At 46.3% G+C, this 19,442-nt stretch overlaps 1 protein-coding gene across 1 annotated transcript; it reads left to right on the top strand.

The window, feature by feature from the left end:
- Positions 1-768: 768 nt before the first annotated feature.
- LOC133452270 (transmembrane protein 26-like) lies at positions 769-19,101 on the top strand. Its single transcript, XM_061731492.1, has 6 exons — positions 769-956; positions 1,031-1,127; positions 12,938-13,021; positions 16,367-16,566; positions 17,369-17,448; positions 18,758-19,101. The coding sequence occupies exons 1-6, from the start codon at positions 769-771 to the stop codon at positions 19,099-19,101; spliced, it is 993 nt and encodes a 330-aa protein (XP_061587476.1).
- The last annotated feature ends 341 nt before the right edge of the window (positions 19,102-19,442 follow it).

Here is a 19,442-nt window from a genome sequence, read left to right as displayed (position 1 = left end):
CCCAGTACAAATAGCACGGGGTCCATAGGGATTACAGTGTTCAGTATCTTTTCAATCTCCTCCTTCACAACTATGTCTGACATCCTTTCAACACGAGGCAGAATCACACGGACAACAAATGGCCGGTTATTCACACCAGGCACTCATGTTGAAACTCCTAAATGATGAGTTTGGAAAGTCTGTGTGAAGAGATGAGCGTTATGGAGCAGTTTGGTCCAGCTGAGGTCCTTCTGTGTTTCTGCTTCGGTCCATCTTCATCTGGTGATACGTACTTCACTTCACACTTCAGCAGGAATCTGATATACCTGGATTCCTGCAGGTGTTACGAGGCTGATGTAGCTTCATGTTCCTGCACGCAGCCGTCGAGGCTGGACTACATCAGGTAGGAGGAGGTGGGGCTAGCTGGGCTGCTCTGAAAACTCTGCAGTCTGGATCTGCTGAAGCTGAAGCTGCTGGAGCAGCAGAAACTCCTCACAAACTCCTCACAAACTCCTCACAAACTCCTCACAAACTCTTCAGAAACTCTTCAGAACCTCTCAGAAACTCCTCAGAAACTCTTCAGAAACTCCTCAGAAACTCCTCAGAAACTCCTCAGAAGCTACTCAGAAACTCCTCAGAAAATCCTCAGAACCTCTCAGAAATTCCTCAGAAACTCCTCAGAAACTCCTCAGAAACTCTTCAGAAACTCCTCAGAAACTCTTCAGAAACTCCTCAGAAACTCCTCAGAAATTCCTCAGAAACTCCCCAGAAACTCCTCAGTCAGCCACCATGTTCTTCAGGGTGATCTTCTCCGTGGTCACCAGGCTCCTCTTCCTCCTGGTCTCTTTCATCGGAGTGATTCGGGTGGTGAAGGTGAAGAACGACGGCCGGTTCTGGTTCCTCCTCTTCCTCCTGCTGCCGCTGGTTCTGGAGATGATCGTGTCTCTGAGGACGAAGAGGAGATGTGGATGCAGATGGTAGACGAATGTCTTTAACCTCAAACGGATTCATCTGGAATCAAACCGGCGGTTTAATGCACCTGTTTTTACAGGTTTTCTCCAGCTATATTTATGTTCCTGATCAGCTTCATCCCAACCATCTGGATCCTGGAGCTTCATCACCAGGAGAACCAGTCAACCGAAGCTAAGGTGCTGGTGGTTCTGACGGGTTTCCTCATGCTTTACGCTGATGATGCTCAACTCTCCTGCTTTACGTTGATGACGGTCAACTCTTCTGTTTTACACTGATGACGCTCAACTCTTCTGCTTTACGCTGATGACGCTCAACTCTCCTGTTTTACGCCGATGACGCTCAATTCTTCTGTTTCACGCTGATGACGCTCAAGTCTCCTGCTTTACGCTGATGACGCTCAACTCTTCTACTTTACGCTGATGACGCTCAACTCTTCTGCTTTACGCTGATGACGCTCAACTCTTCTACTTTACGCTGATGACGCTCAACTCTTCTGCTTTACGCTGACGACGCTCAACTCTTCTGCTTTACGCTGATGACGCTCAACTCTTCTGCTTTACGCTGATGACGCTCAACTCTTCTGCTTTACGCTGATGACGCTCAACTCTTCTGCTTTACGCTGACGACGCGCAACTCTTCTGCTTTACGCTGATGACGCTCAACTCTTCTGCTTTACGCTGACGACGCTCAACTCTTCTGCTTTACGCTGATGACGCTCAACTCTCCTGTTTTACGCTGATGACGCTCAACTCTCCTGTTTTACGCTGATGACGCTCAACTCTTGTTTTACGTTGATGACGCTCAACTCTTCTGCTTTACGCTGATGACGCTCAACTCTCCTGTTTTACGTTGATGACGCTCAACTCTCCTGTTTTACGCTGATGACGCTCAACACTTCTGCTTTACGCTGATGACGCTCAACACTTCTGCTTTACGCTGATGACGCTCAACTCTTCTGCTTTACGCTAATGACGCTCAACTCTCCTGTTTTACGCTGATGACGCTCAACACTTCTGCTTTACGCTGATGACGCTCAACACTTCTGCTTTACGCTGATGACGCTCAACTCTTCTGCTTTACGCTAATGACGCTCAACTCTCCTGTTTTACGCTGATGACGCTCAACTCTTCTGCTTTACGTTGATGACGCTCAACTCTTGTTTTACGTTGATGACGCTCAACTCTTCTGCTTTACGCTGATGACGCTCAACTCTCCTGTTTTACGCTGATGACGCTCAACTCTCCTGTTTTACACTGATGACGCTCAACACTTCTGCTTTACGCTGATGACGCTCAACTCTTCTGCTTTACGCTGATGACGCTCAACTCTCCTGTTTTACACTGATGACGCTCAACTCCTCTGCTTTACGCTGATGACGCTCAAGTCTGCTGTTTTACGCTGATGGCTCTCAACTCTCCTGTTTTACGTTGATGACGCTCAACTCTCCTGTTTTACGCTGATGACGCTCAACTCTTGTTTTACGCTGATGACGCTCAACTCTTCTGCTTTACGCTGATGGCGCTCAACTCTCCTGTTTTACGTTGATGACCCTCAACTCTCCTGTTTTACGCTGATGACGCTCAACTCTTGTTTTACGCTGATGACGCTCAACTCTCCTGTTTTACGCTGATGGCGCTCAACTCTCCTGTTTTACACTGATGACGCTCAACTCTTCTGCTTTACGCTGATGACGCTCAAGTCTGCTGTTTTACGCTGATGGCGCTCAACTCTCCTGTTTTACGTTGATGACGCTCAACTCTCCTGTTTTACGCTGATGACGCTCAACTCTTGTTTTACGCTGATGACGCTCAACTCTTCTGCTTTACGCTGATGACGCTCAACTCTTGTTTTACGCTGATGACGCTCAACTCTTCTGCTTTACGCTGATGACGCTCAACTCTTGTTTTAAACTGATGACGCTCAACTCTTCTGCTTTACGCTGATGATGCTCAACTCTTCTGCTTTACGCTGATGACGCTCAACTCTCCTGTTTTACGCTGATGACGCTCAACTCTCCTGCTTTACGCTGATGACGCTCAACTCTTCTGCTTTACGCTGATGACGCTCAACTCTTGTTTTACGCTGATGACGCTCAACTCTTCTGCTTTACGCTGATGACGCTCAACTCTTGTTTCACGCTGATGACGCTCAACTCTTCTGCTTTACGCTGATGACGCTCAACTCTTGTTTCACGCTGATGACGCTCAACTCTTCTGTTTCACGCTGATGACGCTCAACTCTTCTGCTTCACGCTGATGACGCTCAACTCTTCTGTTTCATGCTGATGACGCTCAACTCTGCTGCTTTACGCTGATGACGCTCAACTCTCCTGTTTCACGCTGAAAACGCTCAACTCTTCTGCTTTACGCTGATGACGCTCAACTCTTGTTTCACGCTGATGATGCCCAACTCTTCTGTTTCACGCTGATGACGCTCAACTCCTGTTTTACACTGATGACGCTCAACTCTCCTGCTTTACAATGATGACGCTCAACTCTCCTGTTTTACGCTGATGACGCTCAACTCTTCTGCTTTACGCTGATGACGCTCAACTCTTTTTTTAAACTGATGACGCTCAACTCTTCTGCTTTACGCTGATGACGCTCAACTCTTCTGCTTTACGCTGATGACGCTCAAGTCTGCTGTTTTACGCTGATGGCGCTCAACTCTCCTGTTTTACGTTGATGACGCTCAACTCTCCTGTTTTACGCTGATGACGCTCAACTCTTGTTTTACGCTGATGACGCTCAACTCTTCTGCTTTACGCTGATGACGCTCAACTCTTGTTTTACGCTGATGACGCTCAACTCTTCTGCTTTACGCTGATGACGCTCAACTCTTGTTTTAAACTGATGACGCTCAACTCTTCTGCTTTACGCTGATGATGCTCAACTCTTCTGCTTTACGCTGATGACGCTCAACTCTCCTGTTTTACGCTGATGACGCTCAACTCTCCTGCTTTACGCTGATGACGCTCAACTCTTCTGCTTTACGCTGATGACGCTCAACTCTTGTTTTACGCTGATGACGCTCAACTCTTCTGCTTTACGCTGATGACGCTCAACTCTTGTTTCACGCTGATGACGCTCAACTCTTCTGCTTTACGCTGATGACGCTCAACTCTTGTTTCACGCTGATGACGCTCAACTCTTCTGTTTCACGCTGATGACGCTCAACTCTTCTGCTTCACGCTGATGACGCTCAACTCTTCTGTTTCATGCTGATGACGCTCAACTCTGCTGCTTTACGCTGATGACGCTCAACTCTCCTGTTTCACGCTGAAAACGCTCAACTCTTCTGCTTTACGCTGATGACGCTCAACTCTTGTTTCACGCTGATGATGCCCAACTCTTCTGTTTCACGCTGATGACGCTCAACTCCTGTTTTACACTGATGACGCTCAACTCTCCTGCTTTACAATGATGACGCTCAACTCTCCTGTTTTACGCTGATGACGCTCAACTCTTCTGCTTTACGCTGATGACGCTCAACTCTTTTTTTAAACTGATGACGCTCAACTCTTCTGCTTTACGCTGATGGCGCTCAACTCTTGTTTCATGCTGATGACCCTCAACTCTTCTGCTTTATGCTGATGACGCTCAACTCTTGTTTCACGCTGATGACGCTCAACTCTTCTGCTTTACGCTGATGACGCTCAACTCTTCTGGTTTACGCTGCCGCTCAACCCGTCTGTTTTACGCTGATGACGCTCAACTCTCCTGCTTTACGCTGATGACGCTCAACTCTTGTTTCATGCTGATGACGCTTTAACTCTTCTGCTTTATGCTGATGACGCTCAACTCTTGTTTCACGCTGATGACACTCAACTCGTCTGTTTCACAATGATGACGCTCAACTCTCCTGATTTACGCTGATGACGCTCAACTCTTGTTTCATGCTGATGACGCTCAACCCGTCTGTTTTACGCTGATGACGCTCAACTCTACTGCTTTACGCTGATGACGCTCAACTCTTGTTTCACGCTGATGATGCCCAACTCTTCTGTTTCACGCTGATTACGCTCAACTCCTGTTTTACACTGATGACGCTCAACTCTCCTGCTTTACAATGATGACGCTCAACTCTCCTGTTTTACGCTGATGACGCTCAACTCTTCTGCTTTACGCTGATGACGCTCAACTCTTTTTTTAAACTGATGACGCTCAACTCTTCTGCTTTACGCTGATGGCGCTCAACTCTTGTTTCATGCTGATGACCCTCAACTCTTCTGCTTTATGCTGATGACGCTCAACTCTTGTTTCACGCTGATGACGCTCAACTCTTCTGCTTTACGCTGATGACGCTCAACTCTTCTGGTTTACGCTGCCGCTCAACCCGTCTGTTTTACGCTGATGACGCTCAACTCTCCTGCTTTACGCTGATGACGCTCAACTCTTGTTTCATGCTGATGACGCTTTAACTCTTCTGCTTTATGCTGATGACGCTCAACTCTTGTTTCACGCTGATGACACTCAACTCGTCTGTTTCACAATGATGACGCTCAACTCTCCTGCTTTACGCTGATGACGCTCAACTCTTGTTTCATGCTGATGACGCTCAACCCGTCTGTTTTACGCTGATGACGCTCAACTCTACTGCTTTACGCTGATGACGCTCAACTCTTGTTTCATGCTGATGACGCTCAACTCTTCTGCTTTATGCTGATGACGCTCAACTCTTGTTTCATGCTGATGACGCTCAACTCTCCTGCTTTACGCTGATGACGCTCAACTCTTGTTTCATGCTGATGACGCTCAACTCTTCTGCTTTACGCTGATGACGCTCAACTCTTCTGGTTTACGCTGCCGCTCAACCCGTCTGTTTTACGCTGATGACGCTCAACTCTCCTGCTTTACGCTGATGACGCTCAACTCTTGTTTCATGCTGATGACGCTTTAACTCTTCTGCTTTATGCTGATGACGCTCAACTCTTGTTTCACGCTGATGACACTCAACTCGTCTGTTTCACAATGATGACGCTCAACTCTCCTGATTTACGCTGATGACGCTCAACTCTTGTTTCATGCTGATGACGCTCAACCCGTCTGTTTTACGCTGATGACGCTCAACTCTACTGCTTTACGCTGATGACGCTCAACTCTTGTTTCACGCTGATGATGCCCAACTCTTCTGTTTCACGCTGATTACGCTCAACTCCTGTTTTACACTGATGACGCTCAACTCTCCTGCTTTACAATGATGACGCTCAACTCTCCTGTTTTACGCTGATGACGCTCAACTCTTCTGCTTTACGCTGATGACGCTCAACTCTTTTTTTAAACTGATGACGCTCAACTCTTCTGCTTTACGCTGATGGCGCTCAACTCTTGTTTCATGCTGATGACCCTCAACTCTTCTGCTTTATGCTGATGACGCTCAACTCTTGTTTCACGCTGATGACGCTCAACTCTTCTGCTTTACGCTGATGACGCTCAACTCTTCTGGTTTACGCTGCCGCTCAACCCGTCTGTTTTACGCTGATGACGCTCAACTCTCCTGCTTTACGCTGATGACGCTCAACTCTTGTTTCATGCTGATGACGCTTTAACTCTTCTGCTTTATGCTGATGACGCTCAACTCTTGTTTCACGCTGATGACACTCAACTCGTCTGTTTCACAATGATGACGCTCAACTCTCCTGCTTTACGCTGATGACGCTCAACTCTTGTTTCATGCTGATGACGCTCAACCCGTCTGTTTTACGCTGATGACGCTCAACTCTACTGCTTTACGCTGATGACGCTCAACTCTTGTTTCATGCTGATGACGCTCAACTCTTCTGCTTTATGCTGATGACGCTCAACTCTTGTTTCATGCTGATGACGCTCAACTCTCCTGCTTTACGCTGATGACGCTCAACTCTTGTTTCATGCTGATGACGCTCAACTCTTCTGCTTTACACTGATGACGCTCAACTCTTCTGCTTTACGCTGATGACGCTCAACTCTTGCTTTACGCTGATGACGCTCAACTCTTCTGCTTTACGCTGATGACGCTCAACTCTTTTTTTAAACTGATGACGCTCAACTCTTCTGCTTTACGCTGATGACGCTCAACTCTTGTTTCATGCTGATGACGCTCAACTCGTCTGTTTCACGCTGATGACGCTCAACTCGTCTGTTTCACGCTGATGACGCTCAACTCTCCTGCTTTACGCTGATGACGCTCAACTCTTGTTTCACGCTGATGACGCTCAACTCTCCTGTTTTACGTTGATGACGCTCAACTCTCCTGTTTTACGCTGATGACGCTCAGCTCTTGTTTTACGCTGATGACGCTCAACTCTTCTGCTTTACGCTGATGACGCTCAACTCTTGTTTTACGCTGATGACACTCAACTCTTCTGCTTTACGCTGATGACGCTCAACTCTTGTTTCATGCTGATGACGCTCAAGTCTTCTGCTTTACGCTGATGACGCTCAACTCTCCTGTTTTACGTTGATGACGCTCAACTCTCCTGTTTTACGCTGATGGCGCTCAACTCTCCTGTTTTACGTTGATGACGCTCAACTCTCCTGTTTTACGCTGATGATGCTCAACTCTTGTTTTACGCTGATGACGCTCAACTCTTCTGCTTTACGCTGATGACGCTCAACTCTTGTTTTACGCTGATGACGCTCAACTCTTCTGCTTTACGCTGATGACGCTCAACTCTTGTTTAAACTGATGACGCTCAACTCTTCTGCTTTACGCTGATGACGCTCAACTCTTCTGCTTTACGCTGATGACGCTCAACTCTCCTGTTTTATGCTGATGACGCTCAACTCTCCTGCTTTACGCTGATGACGCTCAACTCTTCTGCTTTACGCTGATGACGCTCAACTCTTGTTTCACGCTGATGACGCTCAACTCTTCTGTTTCACGCTGATGACGCTCAACTCTTCTGCTTCACGCTGATGACGCTCAACTCTTCTGTTTCATGCTGATGACGCTCAACTCTGCTGCTTTACGCTGATGACGCTCAACTCTCCTGTTTCACGCTGAAAACGCTCAACTCTTCTGCTTTACGCTGATGACGCTCAACTCTTGTTTCACGCTGATGATGCCCAACTCTTCTGTTTCACGCTGATGACGCTCAACTCCTGTTTTACACTGATGACGCTCAACTCTCCTGCTTTACAATGATGACGCTCAACTCTCCTGTTTTACGCTGATGACGCTCAACTCTTCTGCTTTACGCTGATGACGCTCAACTCTTTTTTTAAACTGATGACGCTCAACTCTTCTGCTTTACGCTGATGGCGCTCAACTCTTGTTTCATGCTGATGACCCTCAACTCTTCTGCTTTATGCTGATGACGCTCAACTCTTGTTTCACGCTGATGACGCTCAACTCTTCTGCTTTACGCTGATGACGCTCAACTCTTCTGGTTTACGCTGCCGCTCAACCCGTCTGTTTTACGCTGATGACGCTCAACTCTCCTGCTTTACGCTGATGACGCTCAACTCTTGTTTCATGCTGATGACGCTTTAACTCTTCTGCTTTATGCTGATGACGCTCAACTCTTGTTTCACGCTGATGACACTCAACTCGTCTGTTTCACAATGATGACGCTCAACTCTCCTGATTTACGCTGATGACGCTCAACTCTTGTTTCATGCTGATGACGCTCAACCCGTCTGTTTTACGCTGATGACGCTCAACTCTACTGCTTTACGCTGATGACGCTCAACTCTTGTTTCACGCTGATGATGCCCAACTCTTCTGTTTCACGCTGATTACGCTCAACTCCTGTTTTACACTGATGACGCTCAACTCTCCTGCTTTACAATGATGACGCTCAACTCTCCTGTTTTACGCTGATGACGCTCAACTCTTCTGCTTTACGCTGATGACGCTCAACTCTTTTTTTAAACTGATGACGCTCAACTCTTCTGCTTTACGCTGATGGCGCTCAACTCTTGTTTCATGCTGATGACCCTCAACTCTTCTGCTTTATGCTGATGACGCTCAACTCTTGTTTCACGCTGATGACGCTCAACTCTTCTGCTTTACGCTGATGACGCTCAACTCTTCTGGTTTACGCTGCCGCTCAACCCGTCTGTTTTACGCTGATGACGCTCAACTCTCCTGCTTTACGCTGATGACGCTCAACTCTTGTTTCATGCTGATGACGCTTTAACTCTTCTGCTTTATGCTGATGACGCTCAACTCTTGTTTCACGCTGATGACACTCAACTCGTCTGTTTCACAATGATGACGCTCAACTCTCCTGCTTTACGCTGATGACGCTCAACTCTTGTTTCATGCTGATGACGCTCAACCCGTCTGTTTTACGCTGATGACGCTCAACTCTACTGCTTTACGCTGATGACGCTCAACTCTTGTTTCATGCTGATGACGCTCAACTCTTCTGCTTTATGCTGATGACGCTCAACTCTTGTTTCATGCTGATGACGCTCAACTCTCCTGCTTTACGCTGATGACGCTCAACTCTTGTTTCATGCTGATGACGCTCAACTCTTCTGCTTTACGCTGATGACGCTCAACTCTTCTGGTTTACGCTGCCGCTCAACCCGTCTGTTTTACGCTGATGACGCTCAACTCTCCTGCTTTACGCTGATGACGCTCAACTCTTGTTTCATGCTGATGACGCTTTAACTCTTCTGCTTTATGCTGATGACGCTCAACTCTTGTTTCACGCTGATGACACTCAACTCGTCTGTTTCACAATGATGACGCTCAACTCTCCTGATTTACGCTGATGACGCTCAACTCTTGTTTCATGCTGATGACGCTCAACCCGTCTGTTTTACGCTGATGACGCTCAACTCTACTGCTTTACGCTGATGACGCTCAACTCTTGTTTCACGCTGATGATGCCCAACTCTTCTGTTTCACGCTGATTACGCTCAACTCCTGTTTTACACTGATGACGCTCAACTCTCCTGCTTTACAATGATGACGCTCAACTCTCCTGTTTTACGCTGATGACGCTCAACTCTTCTGCTTTACGCTGATGACGCTCAACTCTTTTTTTAAACTGATGACGCTCAACTCTTCTGCTTTACGCTGATGGCGCTCAACTCTTGTTTCATGCTGATGACCCTCAACTCTTCTGCTTTATGCTGATGACGCTCAACTCTTGTTTCACGCTGATGACGCTCAACTCTTCTGCTTTACGCTGATGACGCTCAACTCTTCTGGTTTACGCTGCCGCTCAACCCGTCTGTTTTACGCTGATGACGCTCAACTCTCCTGCTTTACGCTGATGACGCTCAACTCTTGTTTCATGCTGATGACGCTTTAACTCTTCTGCTTTATGCTGATGACGCTCAACTCTTGTTTCACGCTGATGACACTCAACTCGTCTGTTTCACAATGATGACGCTCAACTCTCCTGCTTTACGCTGATGACGCTCAACTCTTGTTTCATGCTGATGACGCTCAACCCGTCTGTTTTACGCTGATGACGCTCAACTCTACTGCTTTACGCTGATGACGCTCAACTCTTGTTTCATGCTGATGACGCTCAACTCTTCTGCTTTATGCTGATGACGCTCAACTCTTGTTTCATGCTGATGACGCTCAACTCTCCTGCTTTACGCTGATGACGCTCAACTCTTGTTTCATGCTGATGACGCTCAACTCTTCTGCTTTACACTGATGACGCTCAACTCTTCTGCTTTACGCTGATGACGCTCAACTCTTGCTTTACGCTGATGACGCTCAACTCTTCTGCTTTACGCTGATGACGCTCAACTCTTTTTTTAAACTGATGACGCTCAACTCTTCTGCTTTACGCTGATGACGCTCAACTCTTGTTTCATGCTGATGACGCTCAACTCGTCTGTTTCACGCTGATGACGCTCAACTCGTCTGTTTCACGCTGATGACGCTCAACTCTCCTGCTTTACGCTGATGACGCTCAACTCTTGTTTCACGCTGATGACGCTCAACTCTCCTGTTTTACGTTGATGACGCTCAACTCTCCTGTTTTACGCTGATGACGCTCAGCTCTTGTTTTACGCTGATGACGCTCAACTCTTCTGCTTTACGCTGATGACGCTCAACTCTTGTTTTACGCTGATGACACTCAACTCTTCTGCTTTACGCTGATGACGCTCAACTCTTGTTTCATGCTGATGACGCTCAAGTCTTCTGCTTTACGCTGATGACGCTCAACTCTCCTGTTTTACGTTGATGACGCTCAACTCTCCTGTTTTACGCTGATGGCGCTCAACTCTCCTGTTTTACGTTGATGACGCTCAACTCTCCTGTTTTACGCTGATGATGCTCAACTCTTGTTTTACGCTGATGACGCTCAACTCTTCTGCTTTACGCTGATGACGCTCAACTCTTGTTTTACGCTGATGACGCTCAACTCTTCTGCTTTACGCTGATGACGCTCAACTCTTGTTTAAACTGATGACGCTCAACTCTTCTGCTTTACGCTGATGACGCTCAACTCTTCTGCTTTACGCTGATGACGCTCAACTCTCCTGTTTTATGCTGATGACGCTCAACTCTCCTGCTTTACGCTGATGACGCTCAACTCTTCTGCTTTACGCTGATGACGCTCAACTCTTGTCTTACGCTGATGACGCTCAACTCTTCTGCTTTACGCTGATGACGCTCAACTCTTGTTTCACGCTGATGACGCTCAACTCTTCTGCTTTACGCTGATGACGCTCAACTCTCCTGTTTTACACTGATGACGCTCAACTCTTCTGCTTTACGCTGATGACGCTCAACTCTTCTGCTTCACGCTGATGAGGCTCAACTCTGCTGCTTTACGCTGATGACGCCCAACTCTTGTTTCACGCTGATGAGGCTCAACTCTCCTGTTTTACACTGATGACGCTCAACTCTTCTGCTTTACGCTGATGATGCTCAACTCTTGTTTTACGCTGATGACGCTCAACTCTTCTGCTTCATGCTGATGACGCTCAACTCTTCTGTTTCATGCTGATGACGCTCAACTCTTCTGTTTCATGCTGATGACGCTCAACTCTGCTGCTTTACGCTGATGACGCTCAACTCTCCTGTTTCACGCTGAAAACGCTCAACTCTTCTGCTTTACGCTGATGACGCTCAACTCTTGTTTCACGCTGATGACGCTCAACTCTTCTGTTTCACGCTGATGACGCTCAACTCCTGTTTTACACTGATGACGCTCAACTCTCCTGCTTTACAATGATGACGCTCAACTCTCCTGTTTTACGCTGATGACGCTCAACTCTTCTGCTTTACGCTGATGACGCTCAACTCTCCTGCTTTACGCGGATGATGCTCAACTCTCCTGCTTCACGCTGATGACGCTCAACTCTTGTTTCATGCTGATGACGCCCAACTCTTCTGCTTTATGCTGATGACGCTCAACTCTTGTTTCACGCTGATGACGCTCAACTCTTCTGGTTTACGCTGCCGCTCAACCCGTCTGTTTTACGCTGATGACGCTCAACTCTCCTGCTTTACGCTGATGACGCTCAACTCTTGTTTCATGCTGATGACGCTTTAACTCTTCTGCTTTATGCTGATGACGCTCAACTCTACTGCTTTACGCTGATGACGCTCAACTCTTGTTTCATGCTGATGACGCTTTAACTCTTCTACTTTACGCTGATGACGCTCAACCCGTCTGTTTTACGCTGATGACGCTCAACTCTACTGCTTTACGCTGATGACGCTCAACTCTTGTTTCATGCTGATGACGCTCAACTCTCCTGCTTTACGCTGATGACGCTCAACTCTTGTTTCATGCTGATGACGCTCAACTCTTCTGCTTTACACTGATGACGCTCAACTCTTCTGCTTTACGCTGATGACGCTCAACTCTTGTTTCACGCTGATGACGCTCAACTCTTCTGTTTCACGCTGATGACGCTAAATTCTCCTGCTTTACATTGATGACACTCAACTCTTCTGTTTCAGTGTAACAAGCTAAACTCTTCTGTTTCAGTGTAACAAGCTAAACTCTTCTGTTTCAGTGTAACAAGCTAAACTCTTCTGTTTCAGTGTAACAAGCTAAACTCTTCTGTTTCAGTGTAACAAGCTAAACTCCACTGAAAGCTACGGAAACGTCTTGAAACAGCTGATCAACTCGACCTTAGATAACCGGATCCTCAAGGTAGGAACCAAGAACCCTCTTCAAACTGCTTTTTCTTCATGTCATGTCGACAGGATCTGCAGAAAAGTGACCGTAATCCGTTATTTCGGTTGGATATCAGGTTCTCTGATATTATTGGACCAGTCTTTTCTTGAATAAAACAAGAACAACAAGAGGAGGCAAACTGCTGTTGGATTTATTCTTGGCTCTGCTTCAATAAATATCCTATAACAAATATTAGAAAACAGTGAATAAAACTGAAACTCCTGGTTGGCCAACTGAGCCGTGACTCAAATCAAGGAGCATTTTTTTTTATTTAATGAAAAAATTGTGCAGTTTAAACCTCAGATGGTGTAGAAATAAGGTCAATGGTCAAATGTATTTACATACTGTAACACATTTGAAAACATCAAGATTTAGTTTAGATTAATTTTATTTCAGTCATATATACCTTTCAAGGCAACAAGGAAGAGACAGTTTTTTTTACAATTTGACTGAAAAAGGCTCAGGCAGAAGCAGAGCTTATTAATGCTAACGCCTACTACACAACTTAAGCTACGCAATACAGGTGTAGAAAAAAAGAGCCAAAAACTAACAAAAAAACAAACATATAATATATATTATACTGTACATACACTTGCGTACAAGATTGACCAAAGTGGGTTACAATTAAACAGAAATCATTAAACAGAAATCAAAAACAGGAAGATATAATAAAAGCATTTAAGAAACAATAAAATAGCAGTGTAGTCTTTACTCTGAGCTGAATGTTTCAGTGTTTTTAACATGGAACTGAACATAAAGTCTCAGCAGTTTGAACAAGAAAAGGCCAAAGCTTCGGGGGCTAAAGCTGCATCACCTCTATGTTTGAATCGTGAAACTAAGACGTAGTCGAAACATCAGAAACATGTAATGAAGCTGAGGAGACTCATCCGATGACCTCATCAGTCAGTAAATACAGAAACACCGTTAACTTCAACCTGGCAAGGTTTCTGTCGTCCTTCATCCTTAGTTTAAGAACCAAATCCAGTAAAGTCGGGCCATACTGGTGCTTTACCTGCTCATTAAAGGGAAAGTTAGTTTTTTTACAACCTGGACCTTATTTCTGGCATTTTTTATGGTCATATACTCACCCAGATAAGTTTGGTGTTATTTGGAGTCCTTCGGAAGATATTAGGGGTTTTTTTGCGAGCCGCTTCTCCATATAACGGTAGTGAACGGGGCACCGCGGGACACAGACGATGCAGCGTCTAAATAACACATGATTGCCGCGAAACTCGTTAATTTCTTTTATGAATCACTAGATCTGCTTCTGCGCGTCTTCCAGGACCTGTTGTCTACATCCGGGGCTGTGTGTGTAACAAATAAATTAGTTTGTAAACAAGACCTCTGAACTCATGACGTCATCTCTGTGCGCGCATCCCAGACACAGCTCTGTGTACAGAAACCTCACGCTACTGTTAGTTTACTGTTAGTTATTTGAAACATGTCTGAATATTTGTCAAATTCTGAATATGATGGACGTCCTTACCGTTTTGAGCCAGAGTATACGGCTGAAGAGCTCACTGAACGGAGGACAGAGTGCGCGCACAGAGATGACGTCATGAGGTCAGAGGTCTTGTTTACAAACTGATTTATTTGTTACACACACAGCCCCGGATGTAGACAACAGGTCCTGGAAGCAGATCTAGTGATTCATAAAAGAAATGAACGAGTTTCGCGGCAATCATGTGTTATTTAGACGCTGCATCGTCTGTGTCCCGCTGTGCCCCGTTCACTACCGTTATATGGAGAAGCGGCTCGCAAAAAACCCCCTAATATCTTCCGAAGGACTCCAAATGACACCAAACTTGCCTGGGTGAGTATACGACCATAAAAAATGCCAGAAATAAGGTCCAGGTTGTAAAAAACCGAACTTTCCCTTTAAGGTAGATCAGTATAATATGAATAATAATAATGAATATTGATAACTTGATAATACTGGAGGAGTTGGAGCCGGCGTCTGCCAGTCAGAGGGTTGATGTTTCAGTTCTTGGTCCTCGGCTCTGATATTATATTCTATCAAAGAGTGCTGTATGGTGGTGTAACAGGGTGTAAAAGTGCATTTATAAGTCAAGGGGACTGGTAAAGCGCGGTGTAAATACAATCCATTGAAGCTGGTAACATGATGTTGTTGGAGGTTGGAGCCTGATAAACATGTCGCTCCGGCGTGTCGCTACTCGCCTCAACAGAGACTTCTTTGTTTTTTAATCCGGGTTCCTGATGTGGAAAAACATGTTCTTTAATGTGTTGGAATAACTGGACTGAAACTGAGTGTCTAAGTTATCAGGAATCAGAGAGATGATCCAGATTCAGTAGATTTAAGTTAACAGTTGCATGTAAACGGGTCCGAACATACATGAGGGTCTGGATGCAGGATGATGATGAAACAGAGGAAGCATCAATGTTTTTGAGGAGGAGTATTCATTCTAGTAAACATTGTTGAGCTTCTCACTGTTAATGTTTGTCTGGGCAGAGAACCAGTCTTTATTTTGCCAACATTCATCAACGATGACGTGTTGTTTCACCTCAAACCCGCTGCACTTTCACTTTACTGATAATTAAACTCCACCCTAAAAAAAAAACAACCGTAAAAACCTGGTCCTCCACTTCCTCACTGGAGCCGTTTTCCTCCTTTTCTGTAGAAAAATCTCTATTAACTCCTTTGTTTTCTGTGTGTCGGATTCAGATTTTCTCATGGATAAAGTTTAAACCTGGACTGAAATGTTTGCGGCTTCGTCTCCCCTGATGATCACGTTGACGGGGAAATGTGTTTCAGCCAGGTCCATTTCTAGCCTATTTATGGGCTGTTTTTTTATTTCTACACAATTGTTCAGAAATGATGACTGTTTACTTCAGAGGAGGAAGAAGAGGAAAGTTATTTGGGTTCAGAGCTGTAAGGGTCCCTAGCCTGAAACCTGAAGGAAAGGGCTCTGATGAGTTTGTTTTAGCCTCTTTATGAAACTGTAACTGAAACTGTAATTGTAAGAAACACTACAGGATCAGAAGATACAGCTAGTTCAGGGTTGCGACTTTATTTGATAGCTGCAGTGAAAGACAGACACGTAGGAAGTGGAGGCAAAATATGGCGCCACTGGAAATGAACCCGCGTCGCTGTACAGGAGAAGGTTTACATATGTCGCCTCCTCAACCCGTTGAGCTATACGGGCACTAGCACTCATGTTTGTGATGGAAATGAAATGAAATGAAAAAAATCCATTCTCAAAACGGCAGGGAAAACATGCACGGCCAAACGAACGGCTTAACTCATCAAAGCCTGAGGAGTCACCTGGAAGAGGTTGTGGTTGGTCTCCTTCTACCCCCCAGGACCCCCTGACCTCGGTGTGTCCCAACGACTGGATCCTGGCCCTGCACCAGGTCCTGATCGTCCTGCTGATCGTGGGGAAGTGGCTGCTGCCAGCCGGAGGAAACCTGACCAGAGACCAGCTGTCCCAACTGCTGCTCATCTTCGTAGGAACCGGAGCCGACATCCTGGAGTTCACCACGGAAACGCTGACCGACATTGGGTGAGTAGAATCCTGGAGTTGACCACGGAAACCCTGACTAATATCGGGTGAGTAGATTCCTGGAGTTCACCATCGGTGAGTAGATTCCTGGAGTTCACCATCGGGTGAGTAGATCCCTGGAGTTCACCACCGAGACGCTAACCGACATCGGGTGAGTAGATTCCTGGAGTTGACCACGGAAACCCTGACCAATATCGGGTGAGTAGATTCCTGGAGTTCACCATCGGTGAGTAGATTCCTGGAGTTCACCATCGGTGAGTAGATTCCTGGAGTTCACCATCGGGTGAGTAGATCCCTGGAGTTCACCACCGAGACGCTAACCGACATCGGGTGAGTAGATTCCTGGAGTTGACCACGGAAACCCTGACCAATATCGGGTGAGTAGATTCCTGGAGTTCACCACGGAAACGCTGTCCGACATCGGGTGAGTAGATTCCTGGAGTTCACCACCGAGACATCGGGTGAGTAGATTCCTGGAGTTCACCACCGAGACATCAGGTGAGTAGATTCCTGGAGTTCACCATCGGGTGAGTAGATTCCTGGAGTTCACCATCGGGTAAGTAGATTCCTGGAGTTCACCACCGAGACATCAGGTGAGTAGATTCCTGGAGTTCACCATCAGGTGAGTAGATTCCTGGAGTTCACCATCAGGTGAGTAGATTCCTGGAGTTCACCATCAGGTGAGTAGATTCCTGGAGTTCACCACCGAGACGCTGACCGACATCGGGTGAGTAGAGGAAACCAGGACGGGGCGATGTAGAGCCTGTTCATTGATCAATACATGTGATCTGTGTGTGTCCAGGGAGAGCAGTCCAGTGATGGTCTACATCATCCTGGTGGTCTGGACCTGGAGCATGCTGCAGTTCCCGCTAAATCTCTCAGGTGACCTCCCTGTATTTCTGTACTAAAACAACATAATCAGGTCATGTGGGTCTAAACTTCAGGCAAATACACCTTCAGATGTAGAATAAAGCCATTATCTGAGAAAAATGAAGCTAAAAAGAACCAATCATTGTGCTAATTTGCTAATGCTAATCCTAGTGTGAGCATTAGGTAAACTCAAAAACTGAAAGGAGAAGAGTGAAGCAACAGGATGGAAAAACAGACCAGCAATGAGGAACAGAAAGGCCGGAGAAGATGTATTCATAGGGCTGACGAGACACAGGTGCCAACAATCAGGAACTCTCTCCTGCGGCGTGCCTCAAGGTTCTATTCTTGGTCCAATTCTTTTCTCTTTATACACGTTACCACTTGGGTCTATTATATTATTTCACTGTTACGCAGATGATCTGCAAATCTATCTGCCATTGAAGCCCAGAGATACTGATGCACAAAGTTCCCTGCTAGCATGTATTGCTAACATCCAGCAGCGGTCGGCTCAGAACTTCCTGCACTGAAACCAGGACAAGACAGAGAGCATTGTGTTTGGGGAAACTGAGACGACTAGCTGGTGCCTCATCCTCGTCTTTCAGTCCGGATGTCAGAAATCTTGGGGTGATTTTTGATAATTTGACAGACAAGTTGATGACGTCGTTAGGACAAGTTTTTATCAGTTACGCCTCCAGGCCAAAGGGAAATCTTTTTAAAATCCTCATGACCTGGAGAAAGCTGTTCCCGCTCTGATCAGCTCCAGATCAGACTATTGTAATGCTCTATATGTTGGCGTCTCCAAGTCCTCTATTAGCCTTCAGCTAGTGCAGAATGCATCTGCCCATCTTTTAACTAACACTAAAAGACAGGAGCATATCACTCCGGTCCTCTATTCACTCCATCGTCTTCCTGTCCATTTTAGAATTGATTTTAAACTCTTAATGTTTGTTTTTAAAGCCCTCGACGGCCTTGCCCCCCCACCCTTTTTATCTGAGCTTTTAACGGTGCGTGAGCCTGGCAGAATGAGATACTCAAACCAACTTTTGTTGGAGGAGCCCAGGTTAAAGTTCAAGCGTATAACCCAAGCCTTTTTGACTGCTTATTCTGTAAAGCCCTTTGGCTTAACTAGAGATGGCTGCAAAGGGCTATATTAATAAAGTACATTTACATTTACAGGCCAAGGAAACAAACAAAACACAAGACCTTCACAATAAAGCAGGAAGTGAAGTTAACAGTGAAGTTATTTTAATCTCATTGATCAATAACGGGGCAGCAGGATGTTTCTGCTGCAACCACCTGAAACCGCCTCCTTTGTCGACAGTGATGGACGGTTCCACAGGCGACTTGTCCGATCCCACCTCCCACCTATCCTTCCACCGGTCCGACCTCTGGAGCTCGGTAGAGAGTTTGTTTATCCAGGACGGACCGTTCCTGGTGGTCCGGCTCACCGTCATGACGTGCTTCAGCGTGGTGCATCAGATGCTCATCTTCTTCACCATCAAGAACGCTCTGGTCGTCGTGCTGAACATCTACCGACTCTTCATCCTCTTCTGTGACGGGAAACCCCCACCCCAGCCCCAAGACCAAGACCTAACCCTAACCCCAATACCTAACCCTAACACCAACCCTCCTGAACATCTACTGACTCTTCATTCTCTTCTGTGACGGGAAACCCCAATCCCAAGACCAAGACCTGACCCTAACCCCAATACCTAACCCCAACACCTAACCCTAACCCCTGACCCTCCCGAACATCTACCGACTCTTCATCTTCTTCTGTGACGGGAAACCCCCACCCCAGCCCCAAGACCAAGACCTGACCCTAACCCCAATACCTAACCCCAACACCTAACCCTAACCCCTGACCCTCCCGAACATCTACCGACTCTTCATCCTCTTCTGTGACGGGAAACCCCAACCCCAAGACCAAGACCTGACCCTAACCCCAATACCTAACCCCAATACCTAACCCCAACACCTAACCCTAACCCCTGACCCTCCCGAAC

This window comes from Cololabis saira, chromosome 10, assembly GCF_033807715.1.
Source record: "Cololabis saira isolate AMF1-May2022 chromosome 10, fColSai1.1, whole genome shotgun sequence".
NCBI classification, from domain to species: domain Eukaryota; kingdom Metazoa; phylum Chordata; class Actinopteri; order Beloniformes; family Belonidae; genus Cololabis; species Cololabis saira.
The sequence above is the reverse complement of the archived record's forward strand: the minus strand, read 5'-3'. Positions and strand labels throughout refer to the sequence as shown.

Bases quoted from the DNA above. Each gene is read 5' to 3' on its own strand.
- LOC133452270 (XM_061731492.1), top strand. From the start codon at position 769: ATGTTCTTCAGGGTGATCTTCTCCGTGGTCACCAGGCTCCTCTTCCTC. The intron at 957-1,030 runs GTAGACGAATGT...CTGTTTTTACAG, and splicing joins AGGAGATGTGGATGCAGATG to GTTTTCTCCAGCTATATTTA. The intron at 16,567-17,368 runs GTGAGTAGAATC...GTGTGTGTCCAG, and splicing joins GAAACGCTGACCGACATTGG to GGAGAGCAGTCCAGTGATGG.